This window comes from Drosophila sulfurigaster, chromosome X (genome assembly GCF_023558435.1).
Source record: "Drosophila sulfurigaster albostrigata strain 15112-1811.04 chromosome X, ASM2355843v2, whole genome shotgun sequence".
Taxonomy (NCBI): domain Eukaryota; kingdom Metazoa; phylum Arthropoda; class Insecta; order Diptera; family Drosophilidae; genus Drosophila; species Drosophila sulfurigaster.
Genome location: NC_084885.1, coordinates 4574432 through 4601155, shown reverse-complemented (window position 1 = coordinate 4601155; position 26724 = coordinate 4574432). Strand labels below are relative to the sequence as shown.

General features: G+C 37.7%; 2 protein-coding genes across 3 annotated transcripts; both read left to right on the top strand.

Moving 5' to 3' along the window:
- The first annotated feature begins 350 nt into the window (after positions 1-350).
- LOC133849274 (uncharacterized) lies at positions 351-3778 on the top strand. The gene is made up of 3 exons (XM_062285223.1): positions 351-609; positions 844-1330; positions 2159-3778. The coding sequence occupies exons 2-3, from the start codon at positions 876-878 to the stop codon at positions 2964-2966; spliced, it is 1263 nt and encodes a 420-aa protein (XP_062141207.1). The 5' UTR covers positions 351-609; positions 844-875; the 3' UTR covers positions 2967-3778.
- A 558-nt stretch (positions 3779-4336) lies between these two features.
- Positions 4337-26724, top strand: LOC133848046 (tumor necrosis factor receptor superfamily member wengen). 2 transcript variants are annotated; one of them, XM_062283412.1, is made up of 5 exons: positions 4337-5084; positions 14857-15527; positions 15605-15839; positions 24881-25069; positions 25692-26724. In XM_062283412.1, the coding sequence occupies exons 2-5, from the start codon at positions 14859-14861 to the stop codon at positions 25808-25810; spliced, it is 1212 nt and encodes a 403-aa protein (XP_062139396.1). In that variant the 5' UTR covers positions 4337-5084; positions 14857-14858; the 3' UTR covers positions 25811-26724. The 2 variants fall into 2 exon arrangements, with proteins under 2 accessions (XP_062139396.1, XP_062139395.1); XM_062283411.1 differs by having other exon boundaries at positions 14854-15527.

The window sequence follows — 26724 nt, the reverse complement described above, 5'->3', positions numbered from 1 at the left end:
TTAACAGCCGCTCTGCGACCGGTATTAACAGTGCCTGCTGTTAAGCAGCTGTTATGTTAAAAGAAAATAATTCGCCCAGCAAATAAATACCAGCATTGTAATGACAGCATGAAACACTTAAAGATATAACTTATTAATTTGAAAATTTATATTTTAGTATTTTCTCTATTGTAAACTGTAATTTTTACTTGAAAATGTCTTTCAGCTTGCAGTACATAAAATGTATTATACAGAAAATATAGAGTGGCGGAAGTTCTAAAAATACTATTATATACCATGCATCTTTATACTTGTAAATAACATTACATTTAAAATACTGCTACAAAAATACCACAAACGTGACGCTTGCCTCTCTCGCATTCAGTAGTTTTCTTATCTAATTCGCGCGGGGGTGTGTATTTTATGTGTGTTTATGTTTTTTTGCTAGCAACAGACGCATAATCTCTTTTTAAGGCGGCAAGTTTGAAGAGAGCGGCCACAAGTTTGGCTGTCGTCAATTGAGTTACGCTCGCAAAGAGAGTGTCGCATAAGTTTGTTTGGACCACGTCGCTCAATCGCCGGTAAATTGATCTTATCGCAGATTCAACAAAAACAAAACAGTTATAGTAGGTAAGTGTTTGTATATCTCTCTCTATCTCTCTGCCACTCTCTCTGTGTGTGCAGCGTTGTCTGACGTGTACCAAACAAATGAATGAGCTCAAATAGTTTTTGTTTTTCAAAATATTCATTTTATTGACGGCACAACAGCAACAGCAACAGCTTATCACAGTATCAAGTGTATTATTGAGCCACTTGAGGCGGTGAGTCGGGCGCACGTATTTATAAAACTCGTTTGAATCGCAGGCAATCAGCACAGTAGGAAAGCAGTAGCCAAGATGAGCACACCGACGTTCGCCGACATCTCCGCCAAGTTCACAGAGGCAACCCTCGATGAGATCATTCAGAATGCCGGCGGCACCAAGCACACCTCCTACAAGTTTGGCGAGGGCGGCAAGAAAGGCGACTCCTATCTGAGTCGCGTCTTTCGCATCTGTGTGTACGGCATCAAGGAGCCCGAGGGCGAGCAGCTGGAGGTCAATGTGATCGTCAAGGGCATGCCAGCAAATCTGCACCGCCGTCGCCTTTTCCGTTCCGTCGACTTTTTCCGCAACGAAATCTATTTCTACACCAAGGTCATTCCCGCCGTGGAAGCCTTTCAGAAGTCGCGTCAACCGCTGCCCAAGAATCCCTTCGTCGAGTATCCCAAGTGCCTGGCATCTGTCTGCGACGGTGTCAACGATTTCATTGCTCTCGAAGATGTGGGATTCCGTGGCTATCGAGCGCCTAATCGGTGAGTACTCGAAAACTACATAAATAATCCGCTTGGATGGGCCACTTGGTCTTTTAGTTTTTATGTACTGTATTTTATGTTTTGTGCAAATGTGACAGTCAGATATTATTGTATTATATTATTATTAGGAATAACGATCTCAGAGATTATAACTGCTAGGTTTACCATATTTTGTGTCTTAGTTTTGGATGCCACGCCCCGTTCGCTTCTTTTGATTAAATATTTATTAAAGTACATTTATGATAGCTTGTGAAGTTCATAATGAAAAAATTATAAATCTTTTGGAATAAAAATTTTAGTTAAAAAATAGTTAAAAGTATAATATTCTGTGTTCTAATATTGGTAGAAATTATAATTAGAAATCTTGTTCTGAATTGGGACATTGCTTCCATATTTCATATACTATCATTTTATTTTCTATTTGATTACCAATATTAAATAGTACATCTAAAACAAAAATTATTACACATAATCATGGGTTATGAGGAAGTGCGTGATTGTATTTTAGACTTTAATCTTTGTAAAATCTTAAGATATTAGGTTTAACTCTGAGTCTAGTTAGTCTGGCTAAGATAAGCTTGTTTGAAGATATGGAAAATTTACAATATTTGTGAAATATTTAAACCAATATAAGTGATTTTCTTTTTTGTTTATTATTGTCATGATTTAATAAACCTTTTTCCTGATACTTGTATGGTATATTAAGCTAGTTGTGAATTAGAATTAGAATTACTTTAGGAAAATTGTACCATAATATATATAATCTTATTGTTATTGTGTTATAAGTATTAAAAGTGCAAATCTACAATTGTTACTTGACATTGACAGCATGAACTACATTGCACTGGAGGATGCACTGCTGACCATGCGCACACTGGGACGCTATCACGGTGTTGCTCTCGCCTTCCATGCCTTGGACCCAGAGAACTTTGAGAAAGCAGCCAGCTCACTGGAGGAGACTTACTACGGTGAACATACCCGCGAGTGGTACACGGGATTTCTGAAACTGGCGCTGAAGGTCGCAAGCGATGCGGTTGAGAAGACGCTCCCCAACACCAAGTACGAGACGTTGGCCAACAATTTTCTGCAACCGCAGCTCTTCGATGACATGATCAATCTAGTGAGCACGCGCTCGAAGTTGAGTGTCTTTGGGCATGGCGATTGCTGGACTCCCAATTTCCTCACACACTACAGCGAGGCGGGCAAGCCGGAGAAGATCATTATCATTGACTATCAGCTGGCGCGTTGCTCATCGCTGGCGCTGGACATTAGTTTCTTTATCTACTCGTGCACCAGTCAGGAGCTGCGCGAGCAGCACTACGATGAACTGTTGCGAGCGTATTTGGAGAGCGCACAGTCGCTGATCACGGATCTGGGCGGCGATGCTGAGGCTGTGATTTCGTGGGATTCGCTGCAGGAGGAGCTGAAGCAGTTTGGTCGCTTTGGCTGCGGCATGGGCATCGAATCGCTGCCAATGTCGTTGATTGAGGACGATGAGGTGGCCGACCTGGATGGCATTGTCGAGAATGCTGTGCTCACCGATGTCTGGGACATCAAGCCCTTCGAACAGCCCGCCAAGCAACAGCGCATTGCTGAGATCTTCAAGCATGCCATCGATCAGGGTTATATTAAGTAATTCGCCAACTCATTTCACATTATCACGGCTCTGTGTCAAGACAATAGCCATTGAAATGATCATTTTCGGAGTATCGCATGTCGATTACTTCTTTGTGAACAAATATCAAACACTCGCCACCACTACAAACTATATAGTACTCTAATGGTATTACGACTAAGATGCATACTTGCGCAATATAATAAAATATTAAGACACCACAATGAAAGCTTGCAAAGCTTCGTCTATATTGATTCGATAACATACAATCGAGCGGAGAATTCAAATTCAAATTATTACTTCACACATCGTTTTAGCTACATGCTGACATCTCTTATATCTTTAATATTTCGAAAATGTCTTGAGTCCCTTCCAAATGGAGAGCGCCTAAAAGTATGCAACATATTTCAATCCGCCCAATTTCGAAAATGGTTCTTGCTTAAAATGTTTCGAATGCTTTTCTAGATCGATCGATTATTGATCATTACATTTACATTATTTAAGAAATGTACAACATTTCACTCAGATTCTTCAAAAATACCTTGGGAAAGTCATAGAGAGGGCAAAGGCATAGATAGAGGGAGACAGAAAGAGAGACTGCGATCGCAGTGAAATTTTTAAGAGTCAATCCACCCCCAGTACTTTTCGACCCTCTCTTTGTTTTCTCTCTCTCTCTCTCAATTTTGAAAGCAGTGTTGACATAGTACAAAAAAAAGCTAACTCAAGAAAACATCAATAATCATCATGAAACATTAAAATATTATAAAACTAAACATTTTCAAAAAGTTTGTTCATGTTCGTCAATAAATAAGTCAATTATTATCTCAGTTGAATTTATTACCATATTATTTATATTTGTATAGGCCATGAGTTGCATACAAAATATTCAAATTACTTTCAAAATTATAGAATAAAATTAAATTTACAATATACAAAACTGGAAACGTTGGAAAGTGACTGTATTTTTAATTTCTGAAGTTATGTTTTTAATATTTTCTTTAAATCCTTACTTTAGTGAAATTACTTTAATTTCCGAAATTATAAAATATATTTTCATCTGTCTACAATATAAAAGAATTTTATTAAAAAAAATAAAAGAAATAATAATACATAATATAAAAAGATACGAGTCGATGGCCTTAGTTGCTAGCACTCCCTTCTTTTAGTTATTATATTATTTTGTCTAATAATTAACATGTAAATAAATAATAAATAAAAAGATAATAAATTAAATTGCGGTAAACGAAGTGAAGTGAAAATCTAGCCCACTATTAGCGGCTAAAACAAACGGCTAATTTTAGCGGAAAATTTCCAGCGTGGGCATCACTGTCGTGCGGTGAACGGCGTCGCTTAAACACGAGCATCGCTGGCGTTGCATGCCTCAGTCTCTCCACGCACGCGACGAGCTGCGGATCATCGCTGCGATCGTCGTTCGTCTCAAAGTGGTTCTCAAATTCAAATACACTACAACTACAATATTAGCATAAAAAAAGAAGCGTATTTAATATTTCGTATTTTAACTACTCCGAAAATTTTACAAATTACAAATTTTTTTTTTTTGGTTTTTTATCATTTTTTATTTGTTTGGTCAAAAATGTTGTACAAAAAGTAAAAAAGAAATCATAACAAAACACGCATGTGGAAAAAGGCGACGGCACTTGAAACGATGCCATTGCCATATATACAAATACAGATATATATACGATTATATACGAGTAGTTCTACATCGAATGTGAATGCGTTAGATTAGTGTGAGTCGCGAGTGCTATAAGTTCTTATATATACATATATATTTTTTTTTGTTGTGAATGCACTACACCAAATAAAATTCGTAAAAAATCAAGAGAGAGAAAAAGAGTAATAATAATAATAGAAGCCAAAAAGGAAAAGTGTCGAAACGAAATGCAAATGCAACACATTGTGAGTGCTAAATTACTGATCGATTGTTTTGAGTGTGATTGATCGATGATCGATTGTTTGATTGATGCGAGCAACGAGAGCTAAAGAGATGTACGAAACAAGCAATTAAGAAATCAACGCAAACAAAAAAAATAAAAAAGAAACAAGTAATAACATAATCAAAATAAGATAAACGAGCGACAAATCAAGGAAAACACGACAAAAAACAACAAAAACAAAGTGAGTGATGTACATATATAGTAGTATATATAGTATATAGCATATGTATGTAGTATTTAGTAGGGTAGTCGGCAGATCATGATCATATATTACTATAGAAGCATGCATAACAGCGACTACAGACAACAGATGACAGACCGGACCGTACCGGACAGACGACGCGATCGTGGATCGCGCAGATCGTGGATCGTGGACCGTGGATCGTACTCATAAGCTTGCTACGGTTATGGTTATGGTTATGGTTATGCCCGGTTTCGGAAGCAGCCCGCCAGTTTGTCAGTTTGCATTTCGCGATCATCACGATGATGCTGATGATAATGACGATGCTGCTGCTCGTCTCTCTCTCGCTCTTTCTCTTTGACTCTCTCTCACTCTGATGTCTCATTGCCGGTCTCGCTTTAGTGTGTATGTTTTTTATTATTTTCATTTTTTTTTTGTTGTTGTTGTTGATCACAGGCAAAAAACAGCGGGAGAAACGAGCGGCGGCGGAGGCTTCGGCCTGAGGCTGCGGCTGCGGCTGCGATTGTGGCTGGGGCTGGGTCTGCAGCCGAAATGGAATGGAATTAAATTAAATCAAATGATAAAAAATATAAATCGAGTGTAGAAACAGTGGCAGCCCTCTGTGCCAGCAGTTAAAGCTCAGCGAGGAGGAGAGCACACACAACAGCAAGAAATACACTCACACAAAAACAAAGCACAAAATGCACAAAACCAAAATGAGAATTGAAATCGGAATCAGAATCACAATCACAATCACAATCAGAACCAGAATCAGAATCACAAACTGAAACTGAATGAGAAACCCCAACAGAGTCCCCGAGCAGAACAACACACAACACAGAGCTAAACTGACTAACACAACTCGTACCAAACTGACTGGCAAACTGACAAACTGACAAGCTGATGCCATGATGGACTGACATTAGGGGGCACACACATCTACATACACACAACTAATGGATATGCTCTCCCATTCCCATTCCCATTTCCATTCCCATTTCGTATATTAACCGTGCACACATGCCACAAAAGAACGCTGCAAAGAACGGAAGGAAAAAAAAGGGCCAAAGGGTAAACACTGCAGCGGCGAGTCGCAAGTCGCAACTTCCAAGCGGCACTTGTTACTCCTGCTGCTGCTGCTGCCGATGCTGTTGATGCTGCTGCAACCGGTTGCCATCCATAAATAAATAGAGAAATACATTGAACTCGCGCGTTTGCCATTACATTTGCTTACATAATGAGATTCCCCTCCATTTCGAAATGTCAAAAATCTGTCTGTCTGTCTCTTCTATGTTAGTGTAAAAATAAGTTGCTTGCCCTCGAATCTCGAATCTGCTGCCTTTCGCTCTTAACTGTAGCTGTATCTGTATCTGTATCTGTAAAAGTATTTGTTGTTATATACGTATAGAATAGAGAAGTATCTGCTGTATTCATATGTATCTTCATCTCTTATTCTAGCTGTTTCTGCATTTGTTTCTTTTAGACAGACATTAATTGTACACGTGTCTTGGCCAAAACAACAATCGCCAATCGATCGACTGCCATTTGGCATTTGTCAAAAATGTGCCAAAAAACACACACACACACACACAGACACACACACTAACATCACACCTCTCCATATATGTACTGTTCCGATCTGTTGTTTGTTTTGGCCAGAGATTTGCGCAGCGTTCGCCGCACTCATTTATTTTATACCCTCGACTTTTGGCTTTTACGTATTCCCATTTGCAACTTTACCCAAAAAGTTGTTTTCTTTGCACTTTTTTTTTGATTGTCGAACAGCAGCTTCAAAAGTTGTTTCTCATTTCCCCCATTTACAGGTCATCTGTTAGTCGTGCATTCACGGCCAACGCAATTTGACTTATTTATCTTTACTGATTCGCAATTTTTGATAAATGATTTGCAATTTCTATGGGGAATTTCTGTTTTTTATGTTTGTTTTATACAAACAAAAGCTATTCAAACAGTTGTTATATAGAGAATTGGCATTCGCGGTATTCCGCAGAAAATAAAGTAAAAAAACATCTGTTAAAATAAACTAGAAATACATTTGCAAATAGTTGCACGGAATTGAAAAGTACACTCACATTTTAGCCAGTTTATAAATTCCTTTTAATGTGAATACTCTATACTCAATAATTGTATAATATATAACATATGCACCATCACTTTTACTATAGAAAATTATTTTCAGCTTATGAGTTTTTGCTTAGCTTTTGCGATTTATTAAGTTCGTTTTCTCATTAATCCAATTTTTCGTTTACAACATTAATGCAAGTATATATTATTATTTTTGATTCTAATATTTCATTTCAATGTGTTTTGCAAGTTTCACTCAAATTCTTTACCACAAGGCTTAAGCAGAAAAAAACTGTCAAATTGCCATATGGCGACACTTTAAAGATTACTGAGTATCTTTGTTCGATTATTGCATTATTTGTTTTATTTTTATACCCGCTACCAATAGGGTAGAAGGGTATTATAACCCTGTGCCTCCTGGAAATATATGTAACAGGTAGAAGGAGGCATCTCCGATCCTCTAAAGTATATATTATATATTCTTGATCAGCATCAACATCCGATACAATATAGTCATATCCGTCTTAGAAATTTAAGAAATACTTTTCTATAGGGGATACACGTCTGGTCTAAGTTGCATTGATGGACAATTTGGTATATTTTGCACTCTATAGTATATCTTGAATGTAGTACTATATAAACAAACTAAATACAACATTCGGGTTATCTTTTAGTATTTTTATAGTACATCAATTTAGTATATTTTGCACTTTATGGTATATTTCGATCTCATCAATATATTAATATACCAAATATATGCCTTGGTATATTTTTAGTATTTTTGATAGTATATTAATCTGCTATATTTTAAACTCTATGGTATATTTTGAACTGAAAACAATATCAGTATACCAAATATAACTTTAGGTATTTTTAGGGTATATTTTAAACTGATACCGCATTGTTTTGCTTTTATTCACAATTCGTAGCAGGTATCTCAAAGTCGAGCACACTCGACTGTAGCTTTCTTACTTGTTTTTTTTCACTACGATTTCGCAAGCACACTTCAAGATGCACACACACTTCACACACGCAGACAGAGAAAGAGAGAGACAGAGATATTTAGACAAATGCGAGACAGCTAACTGAAAAGCTCTAAACAATACTACTAAATTGTTGTTGAAATGCCGCTGATCAGTCAGCGTTGTTCTTGTTGTTCTTGTTGCTGTTGTTGCTGTTGTTGCTGTTGCTGCTGTTGCTCATGGCGCGTTTCATTAAATCGTTGCTGTTTGCTCATGGAAACGTTTTAATGGTTTGTCGCGCTTGGAATTTACACAACAATGAGAAGAGAAACAACAACAACAGCAAACACAAAAACAAAAGCAAAAAAAAGCGCCAAGTAATACTAATAAACAACAAAAACAATCATAAAAAATGCTGTGAGCATTCAGTTGACATTTTAATAAATGCCACTGACGAGCGCGGTCTGTTGCTCTTTTTTTTTCTTTTTTTGTGTTTTTTTGCTGTCGTTGCCACAAGGAGAAATTCCGCCTCCTCTCTTATTTTATTTTATTTTTTTTGGTTTGGTTTGCTGCTGTTTCGGTGTTCTTCAAAATTGTTGTCCAAATTTAAATCCGCCCAACCAAAGAACCCAAAAAAAAGAATTCCAATACGAATTCTCATGGTATTTTTGCATTAAGTTTTGCGCAATTGTTTTTAAAAATACATTTCTCAACAACGACTTCGTGGCATCGAACAGATGCCCACAGTCAGCCCAAAACAACAACAAAATAAAAGCTTTCGCCTTTCCCCACTGTTGTTGTTGTTCGAGTGTTCGAGTATTTGTGGAAATGCTCTTTGAGGAATGTGATGGATGCATGGACAGATGGACGGCTGGATGGATGGTGTACTTGACCGTTTGTTTTCAAGGCTGCCACTTGCAAAATTCAATCTTATTGATTTGTCTTTATCGATGCAGCTGCTGGCAAAGATTTTACTAAGGAAAAAAAGTTATAATTTCGAATTTGCCATCTACATATTATTTATTTAATATTCATATATTTTTTCATCGATTTCCAATTATTTTGTTAGGTATTCTACAAATAAATTGGCACATCGAGGCATATATTCGCCAGATGTGAGCACACACGATATCTGTATATATACAATATATAGTATATTGAATAGATAATGCAATTTCATTTGTTGCACTCTGTAATGCATTTGCATCTGAGGTCCAGTTAAGAGAGCAAAGGCAGGCCGCCACTTTGGCTGTCCGTTTATCCGTCCGTCCGTCTGTCCGTCCGTCTGTCTGTCTGCTAGGCAGGCTCAGGCTGAGTGACCCATTTTGAGGACTGGTACGCTGTTTCAGTTTCAATTAGCAGCGAACTGAAAATGCAACATGATTTAAATTGCTGTCGCTGTCAGTTGTCAGACAAGAGCGATAACAACAACGACAGCGGCAACGACAACAACAGCAGCAGCAACAGCAACAAAGACAACGACAACGACAGCGACAAGGCGCAGCACGCCTCAGACGCACCAAAATGTATCTTATAGATACATGTTGCTGACATAATAATCTCAGCACACACACAATGCCTCATCACTTGTTGTTGTTGTTGCTGGTGCTGTTGCTGTGGCTGCTGTTGCTGTTGCTGCCTCAATGTCTCTGCAGTTGTCGCCAGCCTAGGCCTATGCCTATCACCTCTCCTCCTCACCTTCAGATATCTATATTTGGGATATTTGGGGAGTCTTGCTAGATCAGTCAGTGCGCTAAAAATATGCTACACTTGATTTTATACTTATTCCTGTTGTCGCCGACGCTGTTGTCGTTGTTGTTTCTTCTTCTTGCTGATGCTGATTATTCACTTTGAATTTGCTGGCCAAGATCAGGAGCAATTTGCAAGAGACTGCCACATCTAGAGAGAGAGAGAGAGAGAGAGAGAGAGATAGAGAGCGTAGTGCCAGGTCAGGGACATTGCTAAGTAGTTAGGCTTGTTGCCAGCACCAAATAAGAACATGAAAGTGGCAAGAAATTAATATATGCAATTATGTGTATAGTTTATGAAGCAAATAAAAAGATATACTAAAGTTGGATACATTTTAGTACAAACAAATACCAAAGCTACAGTCGAGTGTGCTCTACTGTGAGAAACCCGTTACCCATTTTGAATAAAAGCAAAAACAGCGCGGTATTATACTTAAAATATACCAAATTAATCTACGACAAAGTATTAAAAATATATCAAAGTCTATATTCGGTATATTGATATTGTATTATATTAAAAATATATCAAATCGTACAAAATAAATCAGATTGTCAGAAAATGCAACTAAGACCCGTAATAAATAGGAGTTTTTTTCATCACACAAAAGATTTTTTTAAATAAATTTTAATTACTCAATATTATAATTACTTGATGTCAGAATAAAAGTATTTATTGAGCATATATGTATTTAACATAATCGAAATATTTGACTTTAAAGAAAATATCATATAATTATTGGTGCATAATTATTTGATTAAAATAATAATATGTTTAGAATATCTTGAGTATTATAGAAACATTTTACTATTATACAAAATTATAATTTTTTTATGGTTCAGCATATTTTTCTAATAATATAATGTGCAAATACTTTACTATAACAAATAAAAAATCATAGCATAATCTTATCGATAGAAATTGTTAAGAATATGTTTGAATTGGCAATTTTATTGAACTGAACATAATATAAATTCTTGTCAAAGTAACATAGTGATATCATAATTTGTGAAGTTGATTAATATCTTTTATACAAATATTTGTGCTTAATTTAATGTTTAATTATATCATCATTTCTAACAAAAAAATAGAAATGTCTTACATTATCAGCTATCATTATAAGTGCTTAAATTTCAAGATTTGGATTCTTCGCTTCGCCACGTTAAGTGGTAGATTGTTTTTTGCTTTGGATTTATAGAAATCGGAGATAAAGTCACGTCAAGTGGGACGCCGACAGATGTGATTTATGTGTGCTATGTTTTTGATATTTCTGCTGTTAATTGTTGCGACATGGCGGCTGATTGACCAACTGACAGAAAGGAGAAAGAATGAGAGAAAGAGGGAGAGAGCGGATGAGAGGCATGGCGCGGGGCCAATAAATAATGAAGACGACGCAAATTGGCGCATTTGTTAAGTTGGTCAAACATCAAAGCGATATATACGACTTCTATCTTATAGATACATTTCTGGCCATTTGTTGAATACACATCGATAGAAAGATAGAAAGGGACAACAAAACAAACGTAGACCGGAACCACTTGACGTTATAAGTTAATCATCATTCAATTAACGTTTGAAATGCGTTTTTAATAGTCGCTGGGCGTGGCAACCGGTTGCGGATTAGGGCCAAACAAATAGATACTTGTAGTGAAGATACAATTGTAGTGAATCAATTTGAGGCGGATAGGAAGTGCCAATGCCTTTTACAGGTCAATTTCCGATATGAAATTCATTAGAAATTGAATTTGTTGAGCTGGTTGGTTCAAAAGTGCACCTAATGAGGCAATGCCCCTGATCCTATCCCCCCGCTCCCCGTCCCTCTACCCAAGCAACACATCGGTTTCACTTTGATCACTTTGCTGCGACGATCTGCAGTCGCCTTTTCATTCAATTGATTGATTTGTTTTTGCAGCACTTTATTATCTCGATCGATCGTTGCCCCCTCTCTCTCTCTCTCTCTCTTCCTCTCTCTTTTTATCTTCATCACTCTGTCTCACTCTTTTCACTTGTTATCCACAGCATAAGCTCGCATAACTACAAAAGTATCTGCATACTCATGACCCTTTGCAAGTGAGCGCGCTTCCCTATTCCCTCTGCTTCCTCTTCTCCCTCCCTCGCCCCGCGGCCCCCTCACTGATCATTGAGCACTGTCCACAACTTGTCGCTGGTCGCTTGTCGGTTGCTTCGGTTCGGTTTACGGTGCCGGTGGCCAAGCGGCGAGTAATGGTTGATTTTAATTAAATATATCTTCTTCCTGTTGCTGTTTCCATTATATTCGTGTCGTTTCGTTTCGTTTCGTTTTGTTTCGCTTCGTTTTATGCTTTCGTCTCAATGTTGCTGTTGTCATTGCTCGATGTGTGGTTGCTAAACCCAAAGCCTAAAGCCCGAACCCCAAACCCCAAACATAAGCCCGCTTAACCACCGCCCATAAAATTCGCTCTTCCCTATCCCAATTTTTGTTTTTTTTTCTATTTCGCTGCGGGTTTCATGCAGTCACTTTTCATTAGTTTCTCTGATAATGGCATAGTTTAGAAATCTATAATACATTTGCATGTGAATAATATAAACAACATTTTGATGTAAAGCCAGCTTCTATAATGTTATCGATTTTAAAATTATTTTCAAGTTTAGCAATATTCAATTTAAGCACAAATTGCGGAGATGAATTTAGTGTTAAGAAAAAAAAAACACTTTTCGATAAATGTTCCGTATTTAATATTTTTTTAATAAATTCATTCATTTTATAAGTTCTTGAATTTCTATTTTTACATTTCTGTATCAACTTTGCGGCGATAAGAAGCATTTTTTTGATTTGAAATCTATTTCTGTTAATTCATTTCAGCAATTCATTGCTAAAAATATGTCATTCGATTGCTAAATATATTCAGTCTTGGAATTTGATTTTCCTCATTTCTAAATCTTATTGATAAGAAGTTCTTGAATTTCTATTTATATATTTCTACATATAGGAACTTTGGCATCTATTTATGTTGGCACATTTCTTCGATTGCCATTCGATTGCTAAATGCAAAAGTCAGACTTGAGTTTGAACTCTTTAGAGTTGCGCCTTTTAACGAGGTGTGCTTGGGTTTGATTAGCTTCCCTTGGCCTTACCCAGCAAACAACGGAAGTGAAGCTATGAAGCTATAGCTCCTCTTCCTCTTCACCCTCCTCCACTCTTATGCTTACTCCATTGACTGACAGTCGCTGCATAAATAATAATTGTATGTCATTTATAATAGTTTCGATGTTGTTGCAAAGGAATCGCGACTGCAGTCGAAGCAATGAACCGAGCAGAGTAAAGAGAGAGAGAGCGGAGAGAGAGAGAGTGGGAGTGCTTGAGAGGAAGAGAGAGGAGAGATTGGGGAGTGTGCGAATTGTCTAAGCACCCCGTTGACATTAAAGTTGATTGCAAACTGTACGCATTTATGATCATGCTGCTGCTGCTGCTGTGGCTGTTAGTTAATGATGATGATCATCGTAATGATGATGATGATGGCGTCGCATTATCATCATTATGAACATCATTGGCTGCCGGTCTGTCGGTTTATTAGTTTGCCTTTGCGCGCGTTTTTATGGGCGATAATGCATTCGCTTTTCACTCTCCCTCTCTCCCGATCTCTCTTTCTCCTCGCTCTCTGGTAGCTCGTTGAGCTTGTCGCTGCCTGCTGTGCTGCCATTTTCCATTAGTTTGAAACTCTATTTCAATGAAACTGAGAAACACAAGCGCCGAGATTCCCTAGAGATTTCCCTGATGAATGTGTGAAAAACTCGCCAAGCTGCGCCTGGGAAAATGCCAAATGAAAAGCGCAAGAATTCGCAAAAAAAAAAAGAGTAAATTTAGTTTATATATGGACAACTTATAAATACATATATTGGTAAATATTAATTGAGTTAAATATGCAAATAAATTTGAAATTATTTTTCTCTCTTTTTTATTTACTTGACGAACGTTTTTTTAAAGTGCTGCTGCTCATAAATAAAATAATCCTTTATTTATTTTATGCACAACTCTTTTTATACCCGCTACCCATAGGGTAGAAGGGTATTATAACTTTGTGCCGGCAGGAAATGTATGTAACAGGTAGAAGGAGGCATCTCCGACCCTATAAAGTATATATATTCTTGATCAGCGTCAACAGCCGAGACGATCTAGCCATGTCCGTCTGTCTGTCTGTCCGTATGAACACCTAGATCTCAGAGACTATAAGAGATAGAGTTATAATTTTTTTCGATAGCATTTGTTATGTTTGCACGCAGATCAAGTTTGTTTCAAATTTTTGCCACGCCCCCTTCCGCCCCCGAAAACCAAATCAAAATCGAATAACAAGCATAATTTTAAAGCTAGAGTTACGGATTTTGGTATATAAAATAACAACTATAGTAGTTATGATTCCTGAAAATTTGGTTGCGATCAGATAAAAATATGGTACATTTTTAATATTTTTGTAGTATATTTGGTATATTTTGAGAATAATACCGCAAAAATATATTGCTTTTACTCAAAATGGGTAGCGGGTATCTCACAGTCGAGTACACTCGACTGTAGCTTTCTTACTTGTTATGTATTGAATCCGTTTTTGTTCAATTCATTTGAATGCATTTTGGGTTTTAGTTGCCTTGGCTGACAATCTGGTATATTTGGCACTCTATTTTGTTTGAAGTACAATATCAGTATACCAAATATAGCATTTGATATATATATTTAGTATTTTTTGGGATATTTTAAAATTAATACAACACTGTATTGCATTTGTCAAGTACACTCGACTGTAGCTTTCTTACTTGTTATGTTTAAAGTACAATTCATTTGTATTACTTTGATAAAATTAATGAAAGTTGTAATATTGTTTTAATTTGTTGACATACATTTTAAATTCTAAATTTCATATTATTTAATGGATGATTGCTTTAATGCATTTAGTTCGTTTTAAGTATATTTTATTAATTCATTTATATGATTTCTTGCTTCTTTGCAGCAGCAATGCAGCCAGGCGCAGCAGCAGCAACAACAGTAACAAGAACGAACAAAACAACGAGTAGAAGTAGCAACAGCAACAGCAACAACTTAACATTAGCTATAATGAATAGAACAACAAGAACAACAAATTTTCACAAACGTCGTCGAAGGCGGCAGCGCAGCAGCAGCAGCAGCAACAGCAGCACAACAGCAACCACAACGCGAGCTAGAACAAGAAGAACAACAACAGCAGAAACAACACTAAGAACAACAACAACATCTAGGAGATATAGTTACCCAAATCTGAGCAGAACTGGCGCCTATTTGGCGCTGCTGCTTCTAACCACAACATGTTCCTTGTGCGCTTCCGCATCTGAGACGGGCGCCATTACCACCAACAGCAATAGCAACAGCAACAGCAACAGCAATAGCAACAGCAACAATAATAGCGACAACAGCAACTCAGTTGCTGCCGCTTCAAGTGGAGCGACATTCATGTTGCCGGCCTCGCCTTGTGCGCCACAACATTGGTGGGATCAGCAGCATGATAGGTGCACGCCATGCACCAGCTGCCAGGGCGAGATGATTCCATTGCGTCCCTGCCAGCTGCACATCGATACCGTTTGTGGTTCCATCTACGACCTGAAACTCGATTGGGTTGTGCTCGCCAAGACGGAGCGCAACTGGAAAGAGGTGCGTCTCAATTGCAACTCTTTCTCCTCAACCCAATATTCCAATTAATCTCTCTTTCGTCTCCTTCGCTTTTGCAGCGCCGAAAGTCCTCGGAGTATGAGCATTTCGATCAGGCATCGCCGCTGCAGCATTTGTCGCACGAACAGCTGCAGCAACTGCATGAGGAGGCTGCCGCCGCTTTACCGCTCGACTGGCAGACCGCTGCCCTCTTCATAGCGGTGCTCGCCTGTCTGCTCTTCTTCTCGGTCGCCGCCTGCATTCTCATCCATCACATGCGCCAATGGCGTCGCATGGAGCGTCGACTGGATCAAGGTGAGTTCCATACTTTATTACTACTGAATATTGAATTAAAATCTTAATACTGTTAGATATTCAATTTTGTAACAGGTCTTAAAAATATTCATATAAATATTCTCATTTACCGATTAAAGTAAAGTTGAAATCAAAAAATATAATATACTTTATGTTGAATGACTTATTTACTATTTGAACTAGCAAAGTACAGTTTAAAAAGTAAGAGCTAGGAGGCTGACATTTGTAGGCAGCATAGTTAGCGTAATTTCATGGTACTATAAGGCTGCAATAAGAAAAGCGATCAGAACTAAGTTTAAGTCAAAACACTGACAGATACACTAACTTTATTATCAGAGTTCAAAAAGTAAGAGCTAGGAGGCTGCAAGTTTAACACAACACAGTTTAGTCAATTTCAGCGTGCAATAAGGCTGCAATTAGAAAAGCGATCAATGCCTAGCTTAAATCAAAATATAATGCAAATTTTGTTATACTGACAGTTCCACTAACTGTATTATAGGAAATTAAAAAGTAAGAGCTGGGCGGCTGAAATTTATTACACAGCAGAGTTCAGCGTTCAACATGGCTGGCTTTTCCATAATAACCACTGCATTAAATTGATCAAGGTATTACGTAACTTTAAACAGAGTATTTAAAATAAAGTGGACTCATTTAAGATCGTCTGAAAATGAGATTAAATAATAATTGTGTGGGTAGTTATTGACAACCGAACGAGTATGGAACTCGACCAATAATCTCAGGGAATAACATATTCAAAGACGGGCCGGAAAGAGTATAAAATTCATCAGCTGTCGGTGGCTGCGTTCTCACAGCGAGTAATGCGGTGGCAGTGGTTGAAGCTCCTAACTGGGGCGATAGTTTCGACTTTCACACGCCTCGACCGTGGCCTCGACATGAAGGCACCTTTAACCCGTCGCCAAGCAGCTGCTGTTGTTGCTGCTGTTGCTGCTGCTTTGAATGCGTGGCACGTTGCAGCAGCGCGTTGCATTGCCAAAGGTTGCAGTGTCAGTCGCTTGGCTGTTTGGTTGCTTGGCTGCTTAGCATGCCCGGCATGTTGGTGGCGTGTTATTTGATTTCTCGTAGAAAGCTGAGAGCTGAACAACCTGCAGCAAGGGGCCCTAAAACGTGGCATGCAGTGGCATGGCATTGGCCTGGACGACTCGTACATATTTATAAGGCCCGACGGACGGGCCAAGAACACGACACTTTGATGTATGGGAGCTCCGACAATCGCCAGCGGCATCTTATTGCATTTTACCCGAAAGACAGAAACTCCTTCGAGGCAAAAGACGCGCGTCCCTTTTTGCGCCAAAGTCAAAGATTTCCAATGAATTGCATCTCTCTCTTGCTCTTTTGCTCTCTCTCTCTCTCTCTCTTGCTCATCACCTGCATATTAATGAGGTGGCCCAACATGAGCTGCGCCTGCGCCAAAGTAGAACGAAACGTCCAAATATTTGGCGCATGTGCGTCCGTGACGTCGACTTGTCGCCTGACAATCTCGACGCGTTTTGCATACATCGCTGGATTCAACAACAACAACAACACGTTATTATTCTTATTAATATTTTTCGCAAGTTGTTATTTTTTTTCATTTACGTTTGCCGTTCATGTTCAATCTGACCGCGCTCCATAAAGCAACCGCAACCGCAAGCCAAAGCAAAGCAAACCAGCAAAAAAGGCTCGATTCACTTGTTAGGTGGCTAAAATCAGGCAAAACTTTTATGGCATCAATACCAAAAATAAATCATCTAAATCGCTTACAACATACGCTGAATATTTTACACTTCAAATTGAGATTCAATTGGTATTGGAATAAATATCTATAAATGAAATCTGAAAATCTCAGTTGAATTTAAGAATATCATTTAAATGGAAATTCGATATCAAGCGACAAAAATAAATAAATCATAAGTTTAGATTTTAGTTTTATTAACTAGTTGACATTTTAGGGAAAACCTCACACTCATATCATATCGTAATATAATAAATTGTATCATAACAATTCTCCAAGCTCAAATTCTGATATATGTACATACACATATATTTAAAATGTCCCTTGATATTCCACTTCTATTTAAACTAAATACCTCGAATAAATGCCGAAAAATTCAACGAAAACTAAACGCGACCTTGGAGAGTTTTAAACATTTTGGCAGATACTCGTATCCCAAGAATATCTTTTGAAATATCTTTTTCAAGAGGGAGATGACGCGGCATATGCTGCTGTCCTTGACAATGATACTGCTTGGATGTTTTGCTTGCTGCCAAAGCAATTGGAATCATTCCCAAGACGGCACAAAACATTAAGCATTCACATAGAGCGAGAGAGAGAGAGAAGGAGAGAGCCATATGTAGAGCCCCCTTAAATGTCATAATATAAAGCAGCATATAAGAAAGACGCAACTTAAATGAGGCATGCAACGCGGCCGCACACAACTTTCAATCTTTAGTGTCTTCATTCCCCCCTCAACACACTTTGCTTTTGACTTTTCCAACGATTGAAGTTCGCTTCTGACGGATTTATTTACACGTTTTACGATCCAGCGACTTCATAAAGTGGACTGGCACATCACATTTTATAGAACTCTCCCCACAACAAAAAAACCTTTCTAGTAGCTCCCCAAACTGTGTTTATTTATGATCGACAAACGTGCAATTTAAAGTCTTGAAATATATTTTAGAAATCATCGAATTAAATGCATTTGTTGCGTTTTATGAGAATTTTTGAAGTGCCTTAATGATATTACAACTTGTTAGGGAAAATCACGAATTATAGTAAAAATAATTGAATTTCAATTTAAATATCTGTAAATGCAATCAGTTAAAAAATATTTTAGAATTTTATTCTATTAAGCTGTTGCTTTGTAAAAGATTTTTGAGTTCCCAATTTCAATTCTTCATTAATTCAGTCAAATTCAGTTTTCAATTCTTTATAATATTTCAATATAGTTTTTTTTATAGCCATGATTAATATATTCCAAAATATTTACTTTACATTTGAAGTGTAATATCTGTGAATTCAAGCAAGGAAAAGATTTCAAAATGTGTATTCTATAGTATTCTATTTTATCCTTAATTCAAAATTTCCAATCCTTTCTTCAATCTAAAACAAAATATTCTCGAAACAAGATTTAAATCTTAAAAAAAATGTTTTTAATAAAAATCTTGATTTTAAAGGCGATTTTTTCAATTTGAAAACCTAATTTTATGATGTTATTTTATTATTAAATCTTAAATCAAGTTTTGCAATCACTTTTCAAATTGGATTTTCTTCTCTCTGTGTATTAATGCCTTGATTTCTGAAGCATTTCTGAATACTCAATTTCAAATCATTCTTTATAAATTAGAATTTCAGTTTATTTATTCGAATATTTCAAAGCTAATTTTAATTTTCAATGAAAATAAGACAATCGAGAATGATTTATCATCGATAGCTTATGCAGTTTAAGTTTTGCTGTCAAAAGCTTTGTGATTTCAACGGGATTCAATTGATTCTCAGCTCGTCTAATCAAATCTCTTTCTATTTTGGTTGCCCCATGTTGTTTAAGGCGCAACAGCAATAACTGAAGGCGAGGAAAAATAATAATAACAACAACATTGGTTAACAGCGTGTGTTCATTTTCCACGCGCTTTTCGCGCCTTTCCACCCACGACGCAACGTTGCACAGAGGGAGGAGATAGGAGATAGGAGGAAGAGGGAAGAAGGAACTGTGTGGCTGTTGTCTGTGTGTTGAAATTTATGCGTTGCTTTGATAGGTTCCCGTGTTGTTTTCCTTGTAATCATAATTCAACGCGTGTCGACGTCGACAGCGGCGTCGACGTTGACGTTGACAGCGACAGCGACGTTGGCAGCGTTGTCGTCCCACGCAGCGATCAGAGAAAAAGTGAGAGAGAGAGAAGAGCCCCATGTCCAGTGTGAAGAATTTATGTGAAGACCCGCCAACGAAATGAAAATAGAGAAGCCAACATGAGAAATGGGACAGGCAGACAACGTCGTTGCAACAACACTTGCCTCTTGCCACAAACGAGGCGTGGGAAGGGGAGGGCGGGAAGCGAGGTCGATCAGCAATGCGAGAGATGCGAGCTAACACAAAAAATCCTTGGGTCCGGAAGCAGCTCTTTTGTCCAGGTAAACGCGACACGTGCAGCGGAAGAGCCTCTCTCAATCAGTGTCTCGCTGTAAGTGTGCGTGTGTGAGTGTGTCTGCTGTGGCATGCAACGTGTCTAGCTCAAGGACAAGCGGATGTTTGCAGACCGCAGCGTTTGGAATCACTTCCGTGGGCATGTAATGAAATTCCGAAATCATGTCACACAACCCAACGAAATGCAATAAAACAAACGAAGGAACGAACGAAGGGCAGGAAGTGGCAGGCAGCGACTGCGACGGCGACGGCGACTGCGAGTGCTGTGGTGCCACAAAGTGTTGATGATGCAGCGTTTTATGTAACAGTTTCCCAACCAGAGAGAGTGGATCACAACCCCGTGATGAAAAGCGGAAAAACAGTGTCAACTCTTATGGAAAATCGAGCAGCAATTGCTGCTGCTTGGTTACGGGGGCATGCCACATGCCACACGCCACACGCTGTAGCATGTACGACACATGGCTTCCGCCACCGTCTATAAATAGTTGGCGAATTCGATTTTCGATTTTTCAACCCATAGTTGATGATTAAATATTGGACCAGCTGCTGCTGCTGCTGCTGATGTTGTACAGGAAGTTGTTGCTGCCACACACACACACACGCACACACACACAGTGGAAAGGTGTGACTGGGGCGTATTCAAGCGCTCAATTGACAATTGCCCCATCTGCAGCGCATTTCCCTTTTCGCCTTTTGCATTTTGCCTTGCGCATTTTCTTCTGTTTGGCACGCGCTTATGGCTTTCTTCAACTTGGAAATATGCGTGTTGCAGGCAACTGCGATAAATTTGCCTCGTCGTGGCAGCTAAGCAAATGCAACAGATCTGCGCCACTCGCAGAAATGTTACAGAGGGGATCTCTCTCCCTCTCTGCCAGCCTTTTTACGGCTTCTCCAAAAATAGCAGCTGCATAAGTTTCGCCTGCTTTTATTTAGCAACGAGTGATGTGAGGATGCGAAGGCGGAGACGGAGACGGACACGGAGGCAGAGGGGGAGGTGACCAAGAGTTGTGTGTGGAGTTGCGGGGAAGCCCCCGTCGCGTGGCATTGCAAACAAACTTGCAATTTCGCGTATATTTAATGTGGCACATGCCCCAAACTGCCAAGAAAGAAAAAAAAAAAGAAATATAACAAGAAGGGTACACACAGAGACACAGCGAGTGCCACAAACAGTGGACGGAGGAAGCGATGTGGCAAGGCAACTTAACCAGAAGCAACCGACAGATAAAGCATACAAATAACGCTAAACTTCATTTCAAGTCCAGATATAGAAGAAAGCCAGAAAACTAAAAAGAAAAGAGTTGCAGATAGAGAAAATAAAATGCATTGAAAAGAACTCGAAAGTTTATCGAGGCTCCAGGATTGTGAAAAGTAATAACAAAATAGTAAAAGCAATATAGAAATTTTCAAGAAATATATATTATTTGTATATGTAATAATATATTAACAATGTTAACTCTCGACTTTCATTATAACCAAATCCTCGATTATTAAGTCAACTTTGAGAAAAGTTTAACAATTTTTTTTTATTTTTTCTAAGAGGCATTTTTATACCCTCAAATGGTTTTATAATTTTTTGCCTGCAGGAAATGTAGAGAATGTAGCAGAAGGAAGCATCTCCGACACTATAAAGTATATATATTCTTGATCAGATAAAAATTGTAGAATTTATTTAAGAAATACTTTAGTATGGCAAAAATCGCCTACTGCAATCGGGTCTCAGTTGTTTTGGCTGACAATCTGGTATATTTTGCACCCATGTACGGTGTCAATATACCAAATCAGTATACTATAGTATTTTTATGGTACATTTTTTGGTATTTTTGTTACCCGTTAAATGGGTAACGGGTGTCTCTTAGTTTGTTGAAAAATAGCTTTTATAAGTATAGCCAAATTTCGAGAAATGTAAGAACATCTTAACATCAAATCCTGGAAAGAAATTGAGTACTTAAGTCAGCTATGCTATTAGAAAAGAGAGTTCTGAAAGTGCGTTGTAGATATTGCATCTTAAGCTGTTACTTTCTGCTAATTTATCTGCGTAGCTTCATCTTCTGTATCGTGCACTTACTTTTCATGTATCGATTAAGATCAAATGAATGCGAAATGCACTAAAATGTTATTACAGCGAGTAAAGGAAAGTGAATGGTTTTTCTCTTTTCTTTTCATTTTCTTTATATGATCGCATGGGAATCTTTCCACACAATTGCGTTTCGTTTTAGAGATCACTTGAAGCACATGATCTGTTAAAATTGTTTCAGCCTTGCGGTAGATACATTCCCTCCCCCCGCCACCCCTTTCTACACCATCTACTTCCATTCCGTTGAGCTCCATTTGTGTGTTGAATCTTTGTGCTGCTTTCAGTATTTTTGCTGTTTTCACTAATCAGTTTGCTAGAATCTTCTTGGCATACAATTTCCATGGAAAAATTTCCAAACTGTTCCAAACAAACATACGTACATACATACATATATACAAAGGCACCTTTGTGTGTGTGTGTGAGTGTGTGTGTATAGAGAAAGAGTCTCATCCACATGTACTTAGATTTTCATCTTTGGGCGCATTGAACATTTTGAAACTAATTGAACTGCGCAAATTTCGAAAATTGTGTTTTGTTTTTCCCATAATCGCCCCTTCTCCCCGTTCCCCGTTCTCCATCGTTTTTCTTCTGCTTTTTCTCACAAATTTGTACAACGTAGCTGCTGCCATCATTCTTGTTGTTCTTCTTGTTGTTGTTGTGTGAAAATTCGCTGGGATTGTTTATAATAAAAAGCAAAGAACCGAACGCAACCGTCGCGTCTGTTGGGCAATGGAACTTAATTTTCATTTTGATTTTTTTCCTTCGTTTTTCTTGACGTGTTTTTCTCTCTCTCTCTCTCTCGCTTTTTGTTGACTTCAGTTTAAAAATAAATGATAAATTATCTACTGACTGCTGTTTGCTGTCTAGTGTCTGCCACGCCCAGCCAGCGTTTACGCCCACTCGAGCATGTTTACAAGTCGGAAATGCGCTCCTCCGCCCCCGCCCCCGCCTCCGATCCCGATCCCAAAGCCAATCCCCAACTGACCCCCTTTCGATTTCCTGTGCCAATCTGACAGCGCAAATAAAAAGAAAACAAAGCAAAACAAAACAAAACAAAATGTATAAAAATATAATAAATATTTTTCGCTGCGTTATAGACGTGTTTATGAAGGCCATAACATTATTTTATGTACTATGTGGCAAATATATAGTACTATAGTACTTGCAGTTCACTCGATATCGCATTTGAATCGGAATGGGAATCTATTTTCATGCGTTTTTTTTTTGCGTCACTGCAAACCTTGCGTTACATTGATTGATAATGCTTTTTTAATGGCCAAACTGATTTAATGTCTCATCTGCTGCAAACTATTTGAATTCAATTATTTCCGTGCCGTTATAAATACCATAAATCGCCGTTCGAATTGAATTTACGATCTTCTCTATTGAAGAGATATAAAATGATCGCTGTTTGTGCACTGAATATTAACTTTCATTTTTTACTACATTTTATTTTACGAGTTTTGTAATTTATTGTGGGAATAAAAATAATGTATAGTATTAATTGCAAGTGGTTGATGCTGATTTATTTTGCTTGAAATTTATCAAAAATTTAATATTGTAAAAGTAGTAGTAGTAAAAAACGTTTATATGCTTGCTTAATCAACTATTATAAATAGTTTAACTATAATGACAAATAGCTTAATAGTGAATACAACAACAGTCAAACAGTTTTAGTCTCAATTTAAAGATGGTTGGATTGATTAAAAGCTTATTCTGAGAACAATTAATATGTATCGCCATAATCTCATTCCGAAAACAATTTAATTTGTCTCAGCTATCAGCAAATGATTTAATGTAGCAATTTATTCTTAGTTGCTTCGCTTCACAATCTGCTATATGTTGTACTATATGTTGAATTTTGAGTTTAGTACTAAACCAATATACCTTGCGGTATATAAATTTAGTATATTCGGGGGTTAGCCAAAGGTTATAAATTAATTTATAGTCTATGCCTTTAATAAATAAATAAATAGTATATAGGAAAGTTTTAGCCATTATCCAGTTATTGCTCTTCAATATAGGAAAAGCATTCGAAAACAATTTCCATTCCACTATTTCATTTCCACTTTACATATTTGAAATTGACACTTTTTTTTTGTCCTTCTCTTAAAACATCGATTAAATGATTGATTTATAGAGCATTCTTAAAACAAGTTAATCTTCAAGTGATTCATTCACTAATCATAAGTGATTCACTATTCAGTTTTTCCTCATTTGAAAACAATTTTCCAAATGTTCTTAAGTGTTTTAGTATTTAATTTCCACTTTACACATTCTGAATCGACACTTTTCTTGTCATTCTCTTTCATTAAGTGATTCACTATTCAGTTCTTAATCATTTGAAAACAATTTCCATAAGTTTCATGTCCTTAAGTATTTTAGTATTTCATTTTTCTACATTTTTAATTGACAATTTTGCTTTTCTTCCATTAAAAATATAAGTTTTAAAACAACGATTAAATGTTTGATTAATAGAATATTCTTAGAACAAGTTGATCTACATTTTAGTGATTCACTATTCAGTTTTTACTCATTTGAATTTATATATTTTCATTTCGATTTCATACATTTTTAATTGACAATTTGCTCGTTGTTTTCTTCCATTACAAATATTAGTTTTAAAATTGCGTTTGATTAATAGAATATTCTTAAAACAAGTTAATCTACATAACACAAGTCTCAGTCACCAAATAGTGATTCACTTTTCACTTTTCGGTTTCAGTTTATATTCATTCGAAAACAGTTTCCATATGTTCTTAAGTACTTTTCTGACATTTTTTTGGCATTTTTAATTGAGAATTTTGTTGTTGTTTTGCTTGCAGATGTGGAAGAGTTGTCCACGAAGCTGATGGCCAAGCTGGCGGAGGTGCAGAGCCTGGACGGTGGCACCTTCTTCATAGGCAATGCGGATGCGCTTCGTGGTCTGCCCGCCTCGGCAGTGACGGCGGCGTCGGCTGCGGCGTCGGCAGCGCAGTCGGGCATCTTTCAGCCACAACATGTGCTGTTGCCTGGTAAGTGTGTCAAAGGTCAAGCCACTTGAGATCGAACAAACGATCGATCGATCGATTGGTCATACTTCTTGCTACGTGTCGCTGCGGGGGTGGGGCAACCAAATGTTGCACAGCGTCGTCGCCGCGGGATAACGAAAGAAAGATTTCTTTCTTTCTCTTTGTGCGATGTCGTTGTTTTAGCATTGTACGTTGTTGTTTTTCTTTTTACTGCTGCTGCTGCTGCTGCTGTTTCTTTTTTATGGTATTTGACCAAGGCGTTTGCTAATTTGCATTTAAATTGACCATTGAGCCCGTGGGCGGCGGCCTCTTGGCGGCGACAATAGCCGTTTAATGGGCCCATATTCAACATTGAACATTCAGAAGCCAACAGCAAACATATTGAAGATTCAACAACGAACAGCAAACAGTGAACAGCCAACATCCAAAAGGCATCGCAATGCGATCGCAATTGATTCCATGGCAAATGCAAATGAGAACGCGAACGTTCAGAATTTTAAATATTATGTGGGGCCTACGACTGTCACTCCGTTTTGACAGCGTCGCTTGTGGCCTGCAGCTCAAAATACACAAAAAGCATAACTCACCTTCCTCTCTCTCTCTTCTCTCTTCTCCTACGTTATAGTGAAGAAGCATGCCAAGCATCAGGAGCGTCGCATACTGAAGACTTTGCAGCCGGGCAACGTTTACATCGAGGAGAACAACGCTGTTGGCATTGGGTTAATGCCAAACTTCAAGGGCTGAGGGATCTGTTTCGTTTTGCGTAAACTACTTAACTGCGAGTAGAGATGGAGTAGTACACACACACACACACACACACACCTACACACACACACACTCAAACAAACATTTGTACAAAGAAGCTGCAACTAGAGAAGCAACTGGAAGCAAATCTGAGGATCAAACACTCAATACGACGACGATTATCGACTACACACACACAACACACACACACACACACACACACACACACACATACATATATGCATATAAATGTTTCGTCTAATAATTAAATATAATTTAAATGTTATGTTGACTTGTTTGTAAATGCAAAATGCAAAGCAATTAATTTAAATTGCGTTGCTCTTCGATTGTGGCAATTCAATTCACATTTGCCACGCAAATTGTTCTTTGTTTGCCACATTGATCGCAACACTTTTTTTTTAATTCTAATTCTAAATACGAAATTGGCAGATCGTTTTTTGTATATACTTACTTATAAAGAAACGAAGATAAGTGAATTAATTTTTTTTTTTTTTTTTCTGTTTAATGTGTGTGAAGAAAGTGAAAGGGAGAGTTGCATGAATGGGCATTATAATAATAATAAAACAAATTTGGAGAATCCCCAAAATATGATTAACAAATTTCTACTTAATGTAAATATTAAGGCGAGCGACGAACGACGAAGATGAAGATGAAGATGATGATGAAGTTGAGGATGAAGAAGAGAAGTGGCACCAAGTGGAACCAGGCAATATCGGCAGCATATCAGCAAACTATATCGTTATTATATAGTCGGGCGGGCATATTGTATATCAGAAAAAAACACACACACACACACACATATAAAAATTGTTTCATCGAGAAAAAATAAAGAAAACTAAATGAAAAAAAAACACATACCATACACACCCAAAATGCACATATACGATTAAAAA

What these genes read in the sequence shown, in the direction of transcription:
- LOC133849274 (XM_062285223.1), top strand. Translation starts at nt 876, where the DNA reads ATGAGCACACCGACGTTCGCCGACATCTCCGCCAAGTTCACAGAGGCA. An exon ending in GGCTATCGAGCGCCTAATCG is followed by an intron (nt 1,331 to 2,158) that starts GTGAGTACTCGA and finishes TGACATTGACAG; the next exon opens with CATGAACTACATTGCACTGG.
- LOC133848046 (XM_062283412.1), top strand. Translation starts at nt 14,859, where the DNA reads ATGCAGCCAGGCGCAGCAGCAGCAACAACAGTAACAAGAACGAACAAA. An exon ending in CGGAGCGCAACTGGAAAGAG is followed by an intron (nt 15,528 to 15,604) that starts GTGCGTCTCAAT and finishes TCGCTTTTGCAG; the next exon opens with CGCCGAAAGTCCTCGGAGTA. An exon ending in ACAACATGTGCTGTTGCCTG is followed by an intron (nt 25,070 to 25,691) that starts GTAAGTGTGTCA and finishes CCTACGTTATAG; the next exon opens with TGAAGAAGCATGCCAAGCAT.